This window comes from Lissotriton helveticus, chromosome 6, assembly GCF_964261635.1.
Source record: "Lissotriton helveticus chromosome 6, aLisHel1.1, whole genome shotgun sequence".
In the NCBI taxonomy this organism is placed as follows: Eukaryota; Metazoa; Chordata; class Amphibia; order Caudata; family Salamandridae; genus Lissotriton; species Lissotriton helveticus.
Genome location: NC_136067.1, coordinates 1,056,763,084 through 1,056,777,529, shown reverse-complemented (window position 1 = coordinate 1,056,777,529; position 14,446 = coordinate 1,056,763,084). Strand labels below are relative to the sequence as shown.

Below are 14,446 nucleotides of genomic sequence, written 5' to 3'. Positions count from 1 at the left end.
CTGCAACGCATGCCTTGGATCCACCGACTCTGTCAACAGGCCACTGCCTGCACCGCATCGAGGGACAACGCATCCTGCAATGCTTCCTTTCTGCACCGCGACGAACACCTGGAACCAGCTGGCACATCAGTGCCGGCCGCCTCAAGTAAAAGGTACTGTGACTGAGTCTGTCGACATTTGAGTGGGCCCGTACCGACGCGGTCCGCTGGATTTGCTAGACTCTGTGTTATTCTCAACAACGCTGTAGCCGGACCAGGCTACAGACTCGCACAGAACCTTGATTTAAGCCTTTTTACAAGAACTCTTGAAATCTAATAGTACTGTGGATTATTTTTGTCGCTATTGGTCTTGTGGTAACTCTATATAAAATATACTTATTTTTGATATAAAACCTTGTGTGGTGTCCATTTGTAGTGTTGTCACTGGGTTACTGTGTGTGGTCACAAATGCTTAACTTACAACTCCTCTAAGATAAAGCCTTGCTGCTCATGCCAAGCTACCAAGGGGGTGAGCAGGGGTTATTTTAGGAGTGTAATCGCCTTATCCTGACTAGAGGATAGGGTCCCTATTTGGCACAAGTACCTACCTGTGCCAACTAGAGACCCCCAATTCTAACAGGCACATTATATTCTTCCTGGCACCGGATTCTGTACGAACATTCATTGGGGCACTGCATTTTACGTGGGAAAGACATTTGCCTGATTGCATACATTCTTTTTGGGTTCTGACACACAAATTTGATATAACCACATGCATGACTTTCTGCGTTAGATAAAAAGTATTCCAGGATACTGTGGCACACCTTAAAGTTCTGGATTATACTGGGTGTTCCCTTTCAGAAATGCACGTAAATTCTAAAACATTTTAGGCAAAACATTTCAGAAACAAATGCTGTAATATGACCATTTGGTCCACTTTTTAATTTTTTTCATAGGGTTGGATACTTTCTCACTGGAGAGGTGTAGAATTGCTTGTCTTGATCACTTGCACTGACAAAGATGGGCCTGGTTTGAAACGTTTTGCCTTTTCTAATTAAGTAGAGGAAATTACAGATTATTAACAACGAAATATCTGTCAAAATACATCTCGTCCATGTAAAAAAGTGACTGTTCCAAAATATTTAAATTCGCTCTATTCTTTCCTTGGATATCTGGCGTTTTCCTCTACGCCTTCTTTGACGCCGCCAATTAGATAAAGCATCTTTATTTGCATAAAGGCTCTTAAATGTTTAACTTCAAGGCTTCCTTTCTGTCAGGGTAAAAGCAGCTTCTTTTGTCTATTTAAAAAACAGAGGCAAACTAAGCGCTCGTAAGCACCTGTTTTTTTTTGTGTTTTCTTTCTTTTAATAAATTCTTACCTTCTCTTCCTTCAAAAAGATCAACGTTGAAGCCCTTCTTTGCAAAAAAGCAAGCATTTAAAGACCCCACCTGAAACAATAACAAAACATGGTTGTGACATTTGCTGTTGCTTTAGCGAGTATACATCCTGAATTAAAAGGGAAATAATCTGGCAGAGCAGTCGAGAGGGTTGTTTTGCAAGATATTGCATGTGCAATAGTGCTAGGAGGTCTCTTCAAACAAAATGGATTTGTTTACGAAATGATGTATGTTAAACAATTACAAAACAGTAATGCGCACTGTCTTAGGTACTGGGTTTATTCTTATCCTATTACCACATGTGAACAATACTTAATTCGATGAAGACATATACCAAGTGCCGGCTTGCACAGATAAATTCTGTGGGGCGGTGAGGCGGACGGGCGTGGGGTGGCGGTAGTGGAATCGACATAAGACGGGAATGTGAACACTAAATAAATAAATAAAACATCTTACCATGCACTCGCTGCATCGCCAAAGTCTGTGAGGCAGCGAGCTAAGTGGTTTTATTGATTTATTTAGTTAGTTTTCACATTCCTGTCGTATGTCGGCTTCCACTAACACCCACCCAATCCCGCCCCACCTCACCTCACCACCCCACAGCATTTACCTGTGCAAACTGCCGCTACATATACCCTGAGTTATGGCCTGCTAATTACTGGACCAGACAAGCCTTTATATTTCACTGAGCATTTCCCCAGTGGACTTAAGCCCTTGGAGGCTATTTTTGAAAGCCCTTCTCTTGGTGCCTCTGTCACTTTCACCAGCTTCCGGCGTTAATTGCAGCAGGCACAGGGAGGCTTCCAGAGAGAGAGAAGAAGGGAGAGTGAAGGTCGAGTCAAAACGATCCGAGAGGTAGGAAAAAAAATAGGAGAGAATGTGAGAGAGATAATGGATGGATGGATGAAAGGGAAGTGAAGGGAATGGGGCTTGTTTGAGCATTTAGCCAGGGCTGCGCTCCAAACCAAACTATATAGTGGTGGATTTCAGTGTACTGGTACTTTGTCTTGCAAAGGCGTGCACCGACTGAGCAGGAAGAGTTGAAGTAACCAGCGTTGTAGCTTAGTCAGTGAGATTTGAGAGGTGTGAAAATCGAATTTCCCCACTAAAAAAGCAGTGGCTTGGATGGTGGAAGGGTTAGATGACCAAGGTTTGGGATGAACTGTATCCATAAGGAACAATGTCAGTCCTGAGTTGCACTACATGGGTCTCTATCTAGAGTAACCCAGAGGATGAAAACGAATGGACGGAAATGCTACCCTGAGTGACGGCCATTGGTTAGCCTATTAGCAGGCATTCATCACATCACCTTTTGGGTGTTTGATTGCTAGTACTATGCCTGGAAGCCTGGGAATGGTGCCACTTCTCAAGCCTATTACTGCCAATGCTTGTGAAATCCAAACAGTGGTAAATTTAAACACATCAAGGGGAACTTCTATGGTTGCAGAATTACTACTTTTTTTGTAAACCAGTCACAACATATATTTAAGTTTCCGCTCTTAAAAATGAACGAGTTAAAAGCTCTTAGCGAAATGAGAATGAAGAGAAATACAGACACAGTCATAGCATACCTGACTCAGGGCCCGAGACCAAACTGTCAAGCCAAAAATGCATTATGGGGGTGTCACACACCAGCCCCCCCTTGACAGACATAGCATACCTGCATCAAGGTGGGGGATTTCAAACCGCAATCTGCCCTGAAGCTACGCATCTGTCAGTCCCATTTGGGCCTGATAGTTATCTCTGTGAACGCATGACTACTGTCACGTACAACACAAATGTATTTTCATCCTCACATTCTTCTTCCTCTCTGCCGTCATGGTTGAGTTGACAAATCGGTGCATGTAGACTGGGCTTCATGTTTCCAGTCCTCAGCTTTTACAAATCATTTTATCTTGTGACTGATGGCCCCAGGTACTAAGCCTGAGTCACAAATAGAGGTTGGTGCGCCAGAAAATTAATAGGGTGAGCCGGAGTAGAGCCAAGGGTCTTGCTTGGTTCTGAGAGCTCATGCTCGAGCCAAGCCATGAAAATACTTACTTTAATTATTGTGCAACAAACATACTGTAAAAATAAGATACAGTATACTAAAATAAAAAATATATATATTTCTTTAACATGCTGAAGTGTTTTGATCCAGCTGGACACTAACCTGCGGACAAGTATCACTTAAATACACACATTCCGGCCCATAAACCACAGTCACTTACAGTATCCGGCAGCCGCGGTCGGTAGTGGGAGTCCCTGCCGGCGGTGACATGGGGAGGGGGAGGGGCAGGGTGGGGGGTAGCAATCTATGGATTACAAAGCTTTACAGGTGAGTAGACATATAGATAAATAAAACAAATTTTGTTGCGCGCACTGCATCGCATTTGGGGATGCAGTGCACGCAACAACATTTTTTTTATTTATTTGTACTATTTGTTAGTCTTTTCCATACATCATCAACTTCCAGTGGTTTTAATTCTTCTTCCAAATTAGTGATATTCTTTATATATTTCCCAATTTCTATACTTTTGTCAGGAATGTAAGTGCAACAATATTGCACTTCCAACATTTTACAGACTCCACCCTCTTTTGCTAATAATAAATCAAGGGCAAGTCGATTTTGTAAAACCATAGATCTGAGCACAGCCATTTCAATATTAATCATTAGAAACCCTCCAGCAGTGTCAGTCGATAAGCGATCGACTACTCTAGATAATTTGCAAATTCTTTGTGTATTCAGAATCACTCCCACTGAAGGTATCAATGCACTGAATATATCTCCTACAATTTCTGCAAAACTAGCTCTTTTACTACTTGTTAGTTCATTATTGTTTTCATTGCTTCCAGTGATTCTTTCTACATGGTAATCTTCAGGAAATACTATTCCAAAATAACAACTCCCATACTACCTTTCAGGTAGGTTGAAATAAGCTTTGTTCCCACATATATAATAAATTCCAGGAAATACTGGATGTGTTCCTCCTTTTAGTCCCTATCCTCCAATAATCAAGAAATGATGTTCACATTCACTGCAACCAATAAATACATTGTTATATTCAGTCTTCAACCTGTGGAGACAAATCTACCCCTTCTTTTCAAAATCTAGTGCCATTGCAGCCTGAGCCTTGCCAGGTGTATAAACATTTCTTTTCTCCGCCCATGATGGAATTTTGGGTTTCCTTTCTTTGGGTTTCTCCTGGAAATCTTGTCTCCTGTCTTCTACTAAATTCAAAAATATCTTTTTTTCTTCTTTTAATAAACATGTTAGATTATGCTTATGAGCTTCTGCTATATCTATTGCATTTTGTGCTAAGAAAAATTCTCCCATAAATTGTGCAGCTAGACTAGTGAGTACTGGATTCATATTCTTTCTAACAGGAACTTCTAAAAATATCACATCTAAGTTTGAATAATAATACTGCAATTTTCCTGTTTTATAGAACAGACTTAATAGCATACTCCATGATATGCCATAGGTTAACGGTAGATGGTGATATGTAACACCTTCTGCTACTGAAGCTGGTAATTTCATACATACATAACAATTACTAATCTCCATAATATCTACATATTCAAACAATAACTTTGTGAAAACATTTATATTGTGTTATTATCTTTTACTGTGTGATGTATTTCTAACTCATCTGATGCTTCTAGTTGTACTCTATTTCCCTTTATATTAGATAGTTTTCCATCTGTGTTTGTATTATTTTTCCTTTCTATATTCATTAAATATAGTATTGCTATGGATAAACCTAACCATACTAGAATTACTAATCGGATGCTACATATACATATCCTACAACATTTCTTTAAACAATTTTGTTTTGGTCTTTCAGCAACTCTACCTTTAGACAATTTAAGAAGAACTCTCTTCTTTCTTTATTTTATTTTCTTGATTCATTTTCGAGGAGGCCTCACCTCTCCTTTATCAATCTGATCTACATTTATTTCTTCATCACTTTCTTCATTTAAAACAAAATTTTGAAGTACCTCAAGAATCACATAAATCCATTCAGGTCTCTTGAATTTATTATTCAACATTCTTAGTCTCTGGCTTCTTCGCTTTGGTTTCTCTCTATTCTGCCCAGATTGACTAGCGACTTCATTCACTTGTTCAGGTTCTTCATCAATAGTCTTAAGGTGATACGTCAATCTTTTGACTTATCTGGGCCAATTATCACCTTTTCTGACTCTTTTGATTTGCACTGTATTTTCACTTTTCTCTTCACTTTCAAGTATTATTTTATTTGTATTTTGTTGTGGCACAACTTGATTTTCTTCGTTTCATGAATCCCTGTCTAGTTGACTGAATTTGGGGCTTTTTAAAGTACTACTCTTCACCTGAACATGTTCTGCATTGTCTAACTGACTATGTACTGATTCCCTGCTAATCTGTTCTTCTCCCTGTTCTTGTTTCCCTATCCTTATTTGGTTTGACTCACGTTTTTCTTCTTCAAAGTTATTTCTCAAATCAGTCTGTGTGTATTTTTCTATTGTTATATGTTCTTGTTCAGTGTCTTCAACTTCGTTCTCGATTTCCTGAACTTGATCTCCCATCTCAATCTGATCCTCATCTACTTCTAGCTTCTCTGTTTTTGTTCTACTCCTTATTCTTACTCCTGCATCAGGTAAATGGACTGTTGGTACCCAATCCTCCTGACTAGTGCTTGGTTGTTCTTGATCAGCTACTTCAGAGTTTGTAATTCTAGGCACTTCAGCTGTACAACCTTCTGCACCTTCAACTTCAATTTCTTGTTATTGATTTTCTTCATCAGGAGCTGGTACTTTCTTTGTATGGCTTGCATGTATCCAGTTAGACAATCCTGCACATTTCACTGCGGTTGTTGTAACCAATATGACCTGTTTTGGGGTACTCCACCTGGGTGCAAGACACGTTTTCTTGGGTGTGATTCTTCACTACCACTCAGTCACCTAGATTTAGATCATGTCCTGATCCGGCTGCCTGGCCTCTGTGTCTTCTCCAACCTGGTGAGAGACAGAACGCACTAGGTAAGCCAATCTTTTACAATAATCCAATACCAGATCATCAGTTATGCTTAACAATCTGTGTCAAAGTATGAAAGCTAATCTAATTGTTCTTCCCATGAGCACTTCATGGGGACTCAACCCGGTATTTCTGTCAGGAATGTTTCGGAGTCCCATCAGAACAGGAGGCAATGCATCTGGCCAATACATTGAAGTGGATGCGCACACCTTCGCCAATCTTGATTTTATTGTGCCATTCAATTGTTCCACTATCCCAGAAGCCTCTGGACAATAGGCACAGTGCAACTTTTGTTCAATCTTGAATGCTTCACAGATCAATCAAATTATTTCATTATTAAAGTGAAATCCTCTGTCTGATTGCACCGTTACTGGAAAACCAAAAAGCGGAATAATCTCCCTCAACAATAGTTTGGCAACTGTTGTACTGTCATTTCTCCTGGTTGGGTATGCTTCCACCCATCGTGGAAATAAACACGCTATGACTAATATGTATTTTAGTCTCCTACATGGTGGTAACTGAATTTCTTTTACCTTTTAACCTCACAAACGGTCCTTCTGCCTTTCCAATTCTTCCCTAGCTGACCACTGTCTTTCTACCTGGGTTACTCTGTTGGCAAATTAAACATCTCTGGCTAAGGCTCTCTGCAACAGTTCTAAACTTCGAATTGTACCAATCTTGTCTGAAGAGTATGATCATAGCATCCCTACCTATGTGTGTGTCTCCATGATACATTCTTGCTAATTGTGAAAGTAAACAATCTGGCATGACTGATCTGCCATCTGGATGAATCCAAACACCATCACTGTCTCTTCTTTGATATCCTATTTTGATCCACTCTTCCTTTTCGCTTACTTCTACTTCATCTTGTAAATTTCTCACTTCATCCTACGTTTCTAATGCTGAAATAAGCATAAGTTGGCATCTGATTCTTGCTTGTTTACTGCCATCTTTATTTTAGCACAATATTGAGCAACTTGGTCAGCATAACAATTTCCCGCCGTCACATAGTCATTTCCTGACTGATGTGCAGCACATTTGACCACAGCTACTTATTTTGGCAACTGTATGGCTTCTAAAAGCTCTGTCACATCCAAAGTTGGCCAAAGTCATGCACAACCCCATAACCATGCTGACTATCAGTGTAAATGGTTACTCTCCAATTTTCCGCAATTTTGCATGCTTTATTTAAAGCAATCAATTCGGCTACTCGTGCAGACCTGACTCTAGGTAAATAGGATGCTTCGACTATTCCAGCCAATGTACACACAGCATAAGCAGCACTCAATTCTCCTTATTTATGCCTCAGGCATGAGCCATCTACAAAAATATTAATTTTCACAATTTATCAATTGTTCTTCTTGAATATCTGGGCGAGGTTTTGTGCAATATTCTGTTACATCTAAACAATCATGATCAACATCATCCCTCACTTCTCTGTACACATCAGGTAATAGAGTAGCTGGATTTAAAATTGTGCACCGGATTAAGGTCATACATTTCTGCTCCCAAAATAACTCTCTCATATTTTGTCATTCGACTTGGTATGAGATACTGGGTTTCCAGCTCACTACTTCCCTGAGCAAGAACCCTCCCACCAGCACAACGAACCCCAGCCAAGCGGCCACCAACCTCACGAAATGGATCAGCGACTGCGCAGACGACCTCGCCCCTCTGAAGACCCAGCCGAGCAGACCCGGCAGCAAGAAAGCCCCATGGTTTAACGACGAACTCAAGAGCTCCAAGAAGAACTGCAGAGCACTCGAGAAAACCTGGCGCAGAGACCCAACACCGGACAACATGACTGCCCTCAAGCTCGCCACCCGAAAACACCACCAGCTGATCCGCGCCACCAAGAAAACCGCATTCAAGGAACGACTGGACAACAACGCACACAACTGCAAGGAACTCTTCAACATCGTGAAAGAGCTCTCCAACCCCAACGCCGGAAACAACGACATCACCCCTTCGCAAGACCTCTGCAACTCCCTCGCCTCCTACTTCCACAACAAGATCGCGGACATACACAACAGCTTCAGCACTCAACCAACGCACGCCACGACCGAACCACCGCCCCCCACCGCCACCCTCCGCGCCTGGACCCCGATCAGCACCGAAGACACCATCCGCACGATGAACTCCATCCACTCCGGATCTCCAACAGACCCCTGCCCTCACCACGTCTTCAACAAGGCCGACGCTGTCATCGCACCCCACCTGCGGGACATCATCAACACCTCCTTCGACAGCGCCACCTTCCCGGAGAGCTGGAAGCACGCCGAACTCAGCGCTCTACTCAAGAAACCATCAGCAGACCCTACCGACCTCAAGAACTACCGCCCCATCTCGCTGCTCCCGTTTCCAGCCAAAGTCATCGAGAAGACCGTCAACAAGCAACTGGCCGCCTTCCTCGAGACGAACGGCTCCCTTGACCTCTCGCAGTCTGGCTTCCGGGCCAACCACAGCACCGAGACCGCCCTGATCGCAGCTACAGATGACATCCGAGCCCTGCTCGACAACGGAGAAACAGCGGCCCTCATCCTCCTGGACCTCTCCGTGGCCTTCGACACTGTCTGCCACCGCACCCTAGTACAGCGCCTCAGCAACGTCGGAATCCAGGAGAAGGCACTGGAGTGGATCACCTCCTTCCTCGCCGGAAGGACACAGAGAGTCCGCCTCCCCCCGTTCAGATCGGAAGCCACCGTAGTCATCTGCGGCGTCCCTCAAGGCTCCTCGCTCAGCCCAACTCTCTTCAACGTCTACATGAGCCCCCTCGCAGCCATCGCACGCCAGCACAACCTGAACATCATCTCCTACGCAGACGACACCCACCTGATCCTCTCCCTCACCAACGACCCCGCCACCGCCAGAGCCAACCTGCACAAAGGGATGACAGACGTAGCCAAATGGATGTGGAACAGCCGCCTGAAACTGAACTCGGACAAGACGGAAGTCCTCATCCTGGGATCCTCACCCTCCGCCTGGGACGACTCCTGGTGGCCCCCCGCCCTGGGCAGCGCACCCAAACCAACTGACCACGCACGCAACCTGGGCTTCATCCTGGACTCCTCCCTCTCCATGACCAGACAAGTCAACGCCGTCTCCTCGTCGTGCTTCAACATCCTGCGAATGCTACGCAAGATCTTCCGATGGATCCCCACCGAAACCAGGAAGACGGTTACCCAGGCCCTCGTCACCAGCCGGCTGGACTACGGCAACTCCCTCTACGCCAGCACCACCGCCAAACTCCAGAAGAGACTCCAGCGGATCCAGAACACCTCAGCACGACTCATCCTGGACATCCCCCGCCGCAGCCACATCTCCGGACACCTGAGAGACCTGCACTGGCTCCCGGTCAACAAGAGAATCACCTTCCGGCTCCTCACCCACGCACACAAAGCCCTACACAACCAAGGACCAGGATACCTCAACAGCCGCCTCAACTTCTACGCTCCCACGCGCCAGCTTCGATCGACCAGCCACGCCCTTGCCGCCGTCCCCCGCATCCGAAGAGCCACCACAGGAGGAAGGGCCTTCTCCTACCTGGCCGCCAAGACTTGGAACTCCCTCCCGACCCACCTCCGCCTGACCCAGGACCACCTCGCCTTCAGGAAGCAGCTCAAGACCTGGCTGTTCGAGCAGTAGCGGACCCCCCCCCCAGCGCCTTGAGACCCTCCGGGTGAGTAGTGCGCTATACAAATGTTCTGATTGATTGGGTTTGAGTTCTTGTCAAAAGAATTACAACTGAATGTGGAACACATACTTTAACTGGATGTCCCATCACAATTGGTTAACTCTGTTCAAGACTTGTGCAAGTAGCAGCTACCGCTTTCAAACAACCAGGTAATGCAGCGGCTACTCGGTCCAAGATGGCAGAAATGTACGCTACTGGACATCTCTTCAAACCATGTCTTTGGAATAATACTGACAAGGCACAATTATCTCATTCACAAAAAAATAATGCAAATTCTTTTGTGTAATCTAGCATTCCCAAAGCAGGAGCTTTCCATAGACATTGCCTTAATTTTACAAAAGCTTTCATGCTTTCATCATCCCACTCTACAGGATCCTTTGCTTGTTTCTTTGTTAACTGTATCAGAGGCTTAGCCAGTACAGAAAACCCTGCAATCCACTGCCTACAATGTCCTACAACACCAAGAAACATTCTAATTTCCTTCTGGGTCTGGGGTAACTACATCTGTTTTATTATTCTGATTCTTTCAGGTGTCAACCTCCTTGTTCCTATTTCTAGTTGATGTCCCAAATATTTTACATTGTGTGACAAAATTGTAATTTCTCTGGTGACACTTTGTGACCTTCATCTGCCAGATGGGTTAACAATGGATGTATGACGTTATAACGCATACTTTTACTCCGCAGACCATTACAACGCGACTTTTACTCCGCATACCGTTACAACGCATAGCGCCTTGGGGCGCTGGATAGTGGTAAGTATAATTTACTATTCTAACTCCAGTCCCCGTGGACCCTAGGGAAGGTGTTGGATAGTAAATTATACTTATTCCCTATCCTAGAGCGCCCCCCAGCGCAATGCGTTGTAATGGTATGCGGAGTAATGGTCGCGTTGTAATGGGTCTGCGGAGTAAAAGATCCGTTGTAACGGGTGTATACCGTTAACAATGCAATAGAATCCAAAACAAAATCTTCCTCTGCCTTTGAAGCCACTAACAAATCATCAATTTATTTGACCAAAACTACATTCCTGGGCATTACCAATGATTTAAGGTGCTTTTTTAGAATCTGATTAAAAGTTGAAGGCCTTTCAGTGTACCCTTGAGGAACACGATTCCACACATAAATTAGATTTTCAAATTTAAATGAAAAAAGGTACTGACTATCTGGGTGTAATGGGATAGAAAAAATGCATGACATAAATCAATTACTGTGAACCATACTGCATTCCATGGTATCTGATATAAAATCACTGCTGGATTTGGCACTACAGGACAAGGTACCACAATTTTATCTATTTTTCTACGGTCTTGCACTATCCTATATTTTAGGTTTATTTTGCCAATTATGGGTGAATTACAAGGGCGGCTCATTATTTCTTTCAAAACGCTTTATTGGACCATTCGTTCTATTTATGCTATGACACCTGATTTTATTTCTGGACTCATTTTATATTTTCTTGTATTTGGGTAAGTGGCACCTTCTCTTACAGTCACTTTCACTGGGTCCACACCTGCCATTAATCCTACTTCTTTTCCAGTGAAATCCCATATTTTTGGATTTACTGTTAATTTTAGCTCTTCTGGTATGTCTTCTTTTGTCATCATGGGGTACATCTCATCTACCTCTGCTCCTTGTTTTGCTGACATCAATTCATAGATACTATCTTCATCAGGGGTCTGGATTGGCACACCATCCGGTGTACAATATATGGTACAGTTCATTTTACAAAGTAAATACCTACCTAACAAGTTAACAGGACTAGAATCACAAACCACGAACTTGTGCATTTCTTTAAAATTCCCTATACACACTTCCATTGGCTCTATGACTGGCGTTTTGATCTATCTGTTAGAAACTCCAACTACTTGGGGGGGCGTGGCAAACTACTGAACCTGGCGGTCGTCTTTTAGACAAGCTCTGGACCCAGGCTCCATAATCCTGAAAAATAACCCACTACATGCCGCACTGTGAGGTACACTGCAGCATGTACTCCTAGCGCACAGCGGCGGCGTCAATCGGAACCGCTCTCCAGCCCGCTGAAATTGCTGAGTGGTGAAATACGAGGTCTGGACCTGGGTGCTGGTGGAGAGGCAGAGCCGAGCAGAAGGCCGTGGGCCAAGCGCGGCGCCGGCGAGTGGTGTGACTGGAGGACGGTCCTGGCTGTGAGCTGAGCAGGGAGGAGCGCTCGTGCAGCCCGCAGATGCCGTACAGCCCATAGCAAACGCCCCGGTGGTGGATCCGTGGGAGCAGCGCCGACCGACTGCGGGAACTCAACCAGCGAGGGTGCACAGCTGGCTGTCACTCCTGACACACTGCATGCTGCCCTAAGCCACTGACCCTACCATAGGAATCCACAATGAAGATGGGCACTGATAACACTAAAGACACACAGGCGGTGAGATGCTGAGGACGGAATTCAGGTGAGGGATATGCACTCTAGCGAATAGTGCCACTGCGTGAAATACTTGCCCCCCCAGCCGCGCTCTTGTGCTGCCGCGGGTGGGACCCGCTTTCGCCCACTAGACCTGAAAGCATTACCTAAGCTGGTACCCCCTCTCTATGGGAGCCCTGAATGTGAGACACCAGTGAGGACCCTCTATAAGGCAAAAGTAAACCGTAGTGTGTTCAAGACACTACTAACAAAGTACTGATAACTATAGGGGCTGAAGAGGGCAGTAGGTTACTAGAGGATTCCGCCTGCATCTGGTGGCGCAGTTAAAACAGGGGCCAGTACCCAGATTGGGAGACTGCCTTAGCTACGCACATGGCCGAGAGGCAGCCCCACTCTGTAAGGGTGTGTTGCACATTTATAAGGCACTCAACAATAACCCGGAACCAAGGCGCACCAAGATCAACCGGAACACTCACTCCTCAATCGCACCGCAGCACAAATATTAACCCAGTGCCTACTGCTGGGAACACCGTGATAGGGCGCACAAAAGGAAAACAGCAGGACACTGGCTCCAATGCCGGTACAGCTTCGGAACATGCGGAGCGCAATGTCATCTCACAGACGCTCAGCTGTATACCACCTACCATCAAGGAAGGGCCCATGGATAAATTGGACTTAATCCTCCAGGAAGTGAGGGACTCCAGGTAGGCCATTGAACAACAAATTGGTGCCCTCACGACCGGATTCACTCTGCTTAAGGCGGACTATGCCAAGCTCACCGACAAGGTGAAAGATAATACCTTGGCACTGGCGGAACTGTCTCCACAACAGAACCAAAATACGACTCAAATACATCAGCTGCAGAAACAAGTCGCTGCCCTGATGGGCGGAGTCGAAGACGCAGAAGGGAGAGCAAGGAGGAACAACATCCGCGTCATTGATCTGCCAGAAAGAAGTGAAGGAACCAACGCAACTCGATATATGGAACAGTGGTTTCGGGAACATGCCACTTCTGAGGGACTTTCCAATCAGTACTGTGTGGAAAGGGCGCACTGGATACCCACTGGGCGGCGGATCTATGACAGAATATCGACAGACAAAATATGGAAACATCGACGCTGAAATATCGAAGGCAAGTATATCGACATCCTATCTACAACATAGTAAGTACAAAAATATCGAAACAAAAATATCGATGTTAAAAATATAATACTTAAAAATATTGTTTTATATATGTTAAAATATAATGTGTAAAATAAAGTAAATAATACTTATCAATAAAATAAACATTGTTAAAAATATTTAGTAATATTTAAAATTAATAAATAATAGATATATATTAATATAACATTAATTAAACACATATGTAAAATATATATTATATATTTACTTAATAATAAATTTGAATAATTACTTTAATTACTTATAAATTATTTAAAAATACTATAAATTACAAATAGATCTCCACACATAAAATAATTACATAAAAAAGTAAATAATTATTTTAATAAATTAAAACAATTAAATATACTTTCAATATTTTTAAAATTAATAACATAATACATTATCCAAATTCATTCTAAATAATAAATAAAACTACTATTTAAAGTCCCAAAAAAACTACAGTATTAAAAACATTGGATAGCGTAAAACGTAAAATTACTATTCCCACTCCATAAAATGCAAAATTAGGGAAAACATTGTATAGCATAGAGATAAAAATTACTATTACCACTCCAGAGAGTGAAACAGTAAAGAAAACATTGGATAGCGTAGGAGTAAAAATTACTATTCCAACTCCGGAGAGTGAAACAGCAGGGAAAGCGCTGGATAGCGTAGGGGTAAAAATTACTATTCCAACTTCAGAGAGTGAAACAGTAGGGAAAGCGTTGGATAGCGTAGGGGTAAAAATTACTATTCAAACTCCAGAGAGTGAAACAGTAGGGAAAGCGCTGGATAGCGTAGGGGTAAAAATTACTATTCAAA

General features: G+C 43.5%; 1 protein-coding gene across 2 annotated transcripts in view; it reads right to left on the bottom strand.

The window, feature by feature from the left end:
• The window catches only part of KMO (kynurenine 3-monooxygenase), a 514,165-nt gene that overhangs the window by 349,998 nt on the left and 149,721 nt on the right, over positions 1-14,446 (bottom strand). For both annotated transcript variants that reach the window (XM_078648707.1, XM_078648706.1), the window contains one exon: positions 1,358-1,427. In XM_078648707.1, the coding sequence (XP_078504833.1) occupies positions 1,358-1,427 (70 nt within the window). The remainder of the gene's footprint in view (positions 1-1,357; positions 1,428-14,446) is intronic.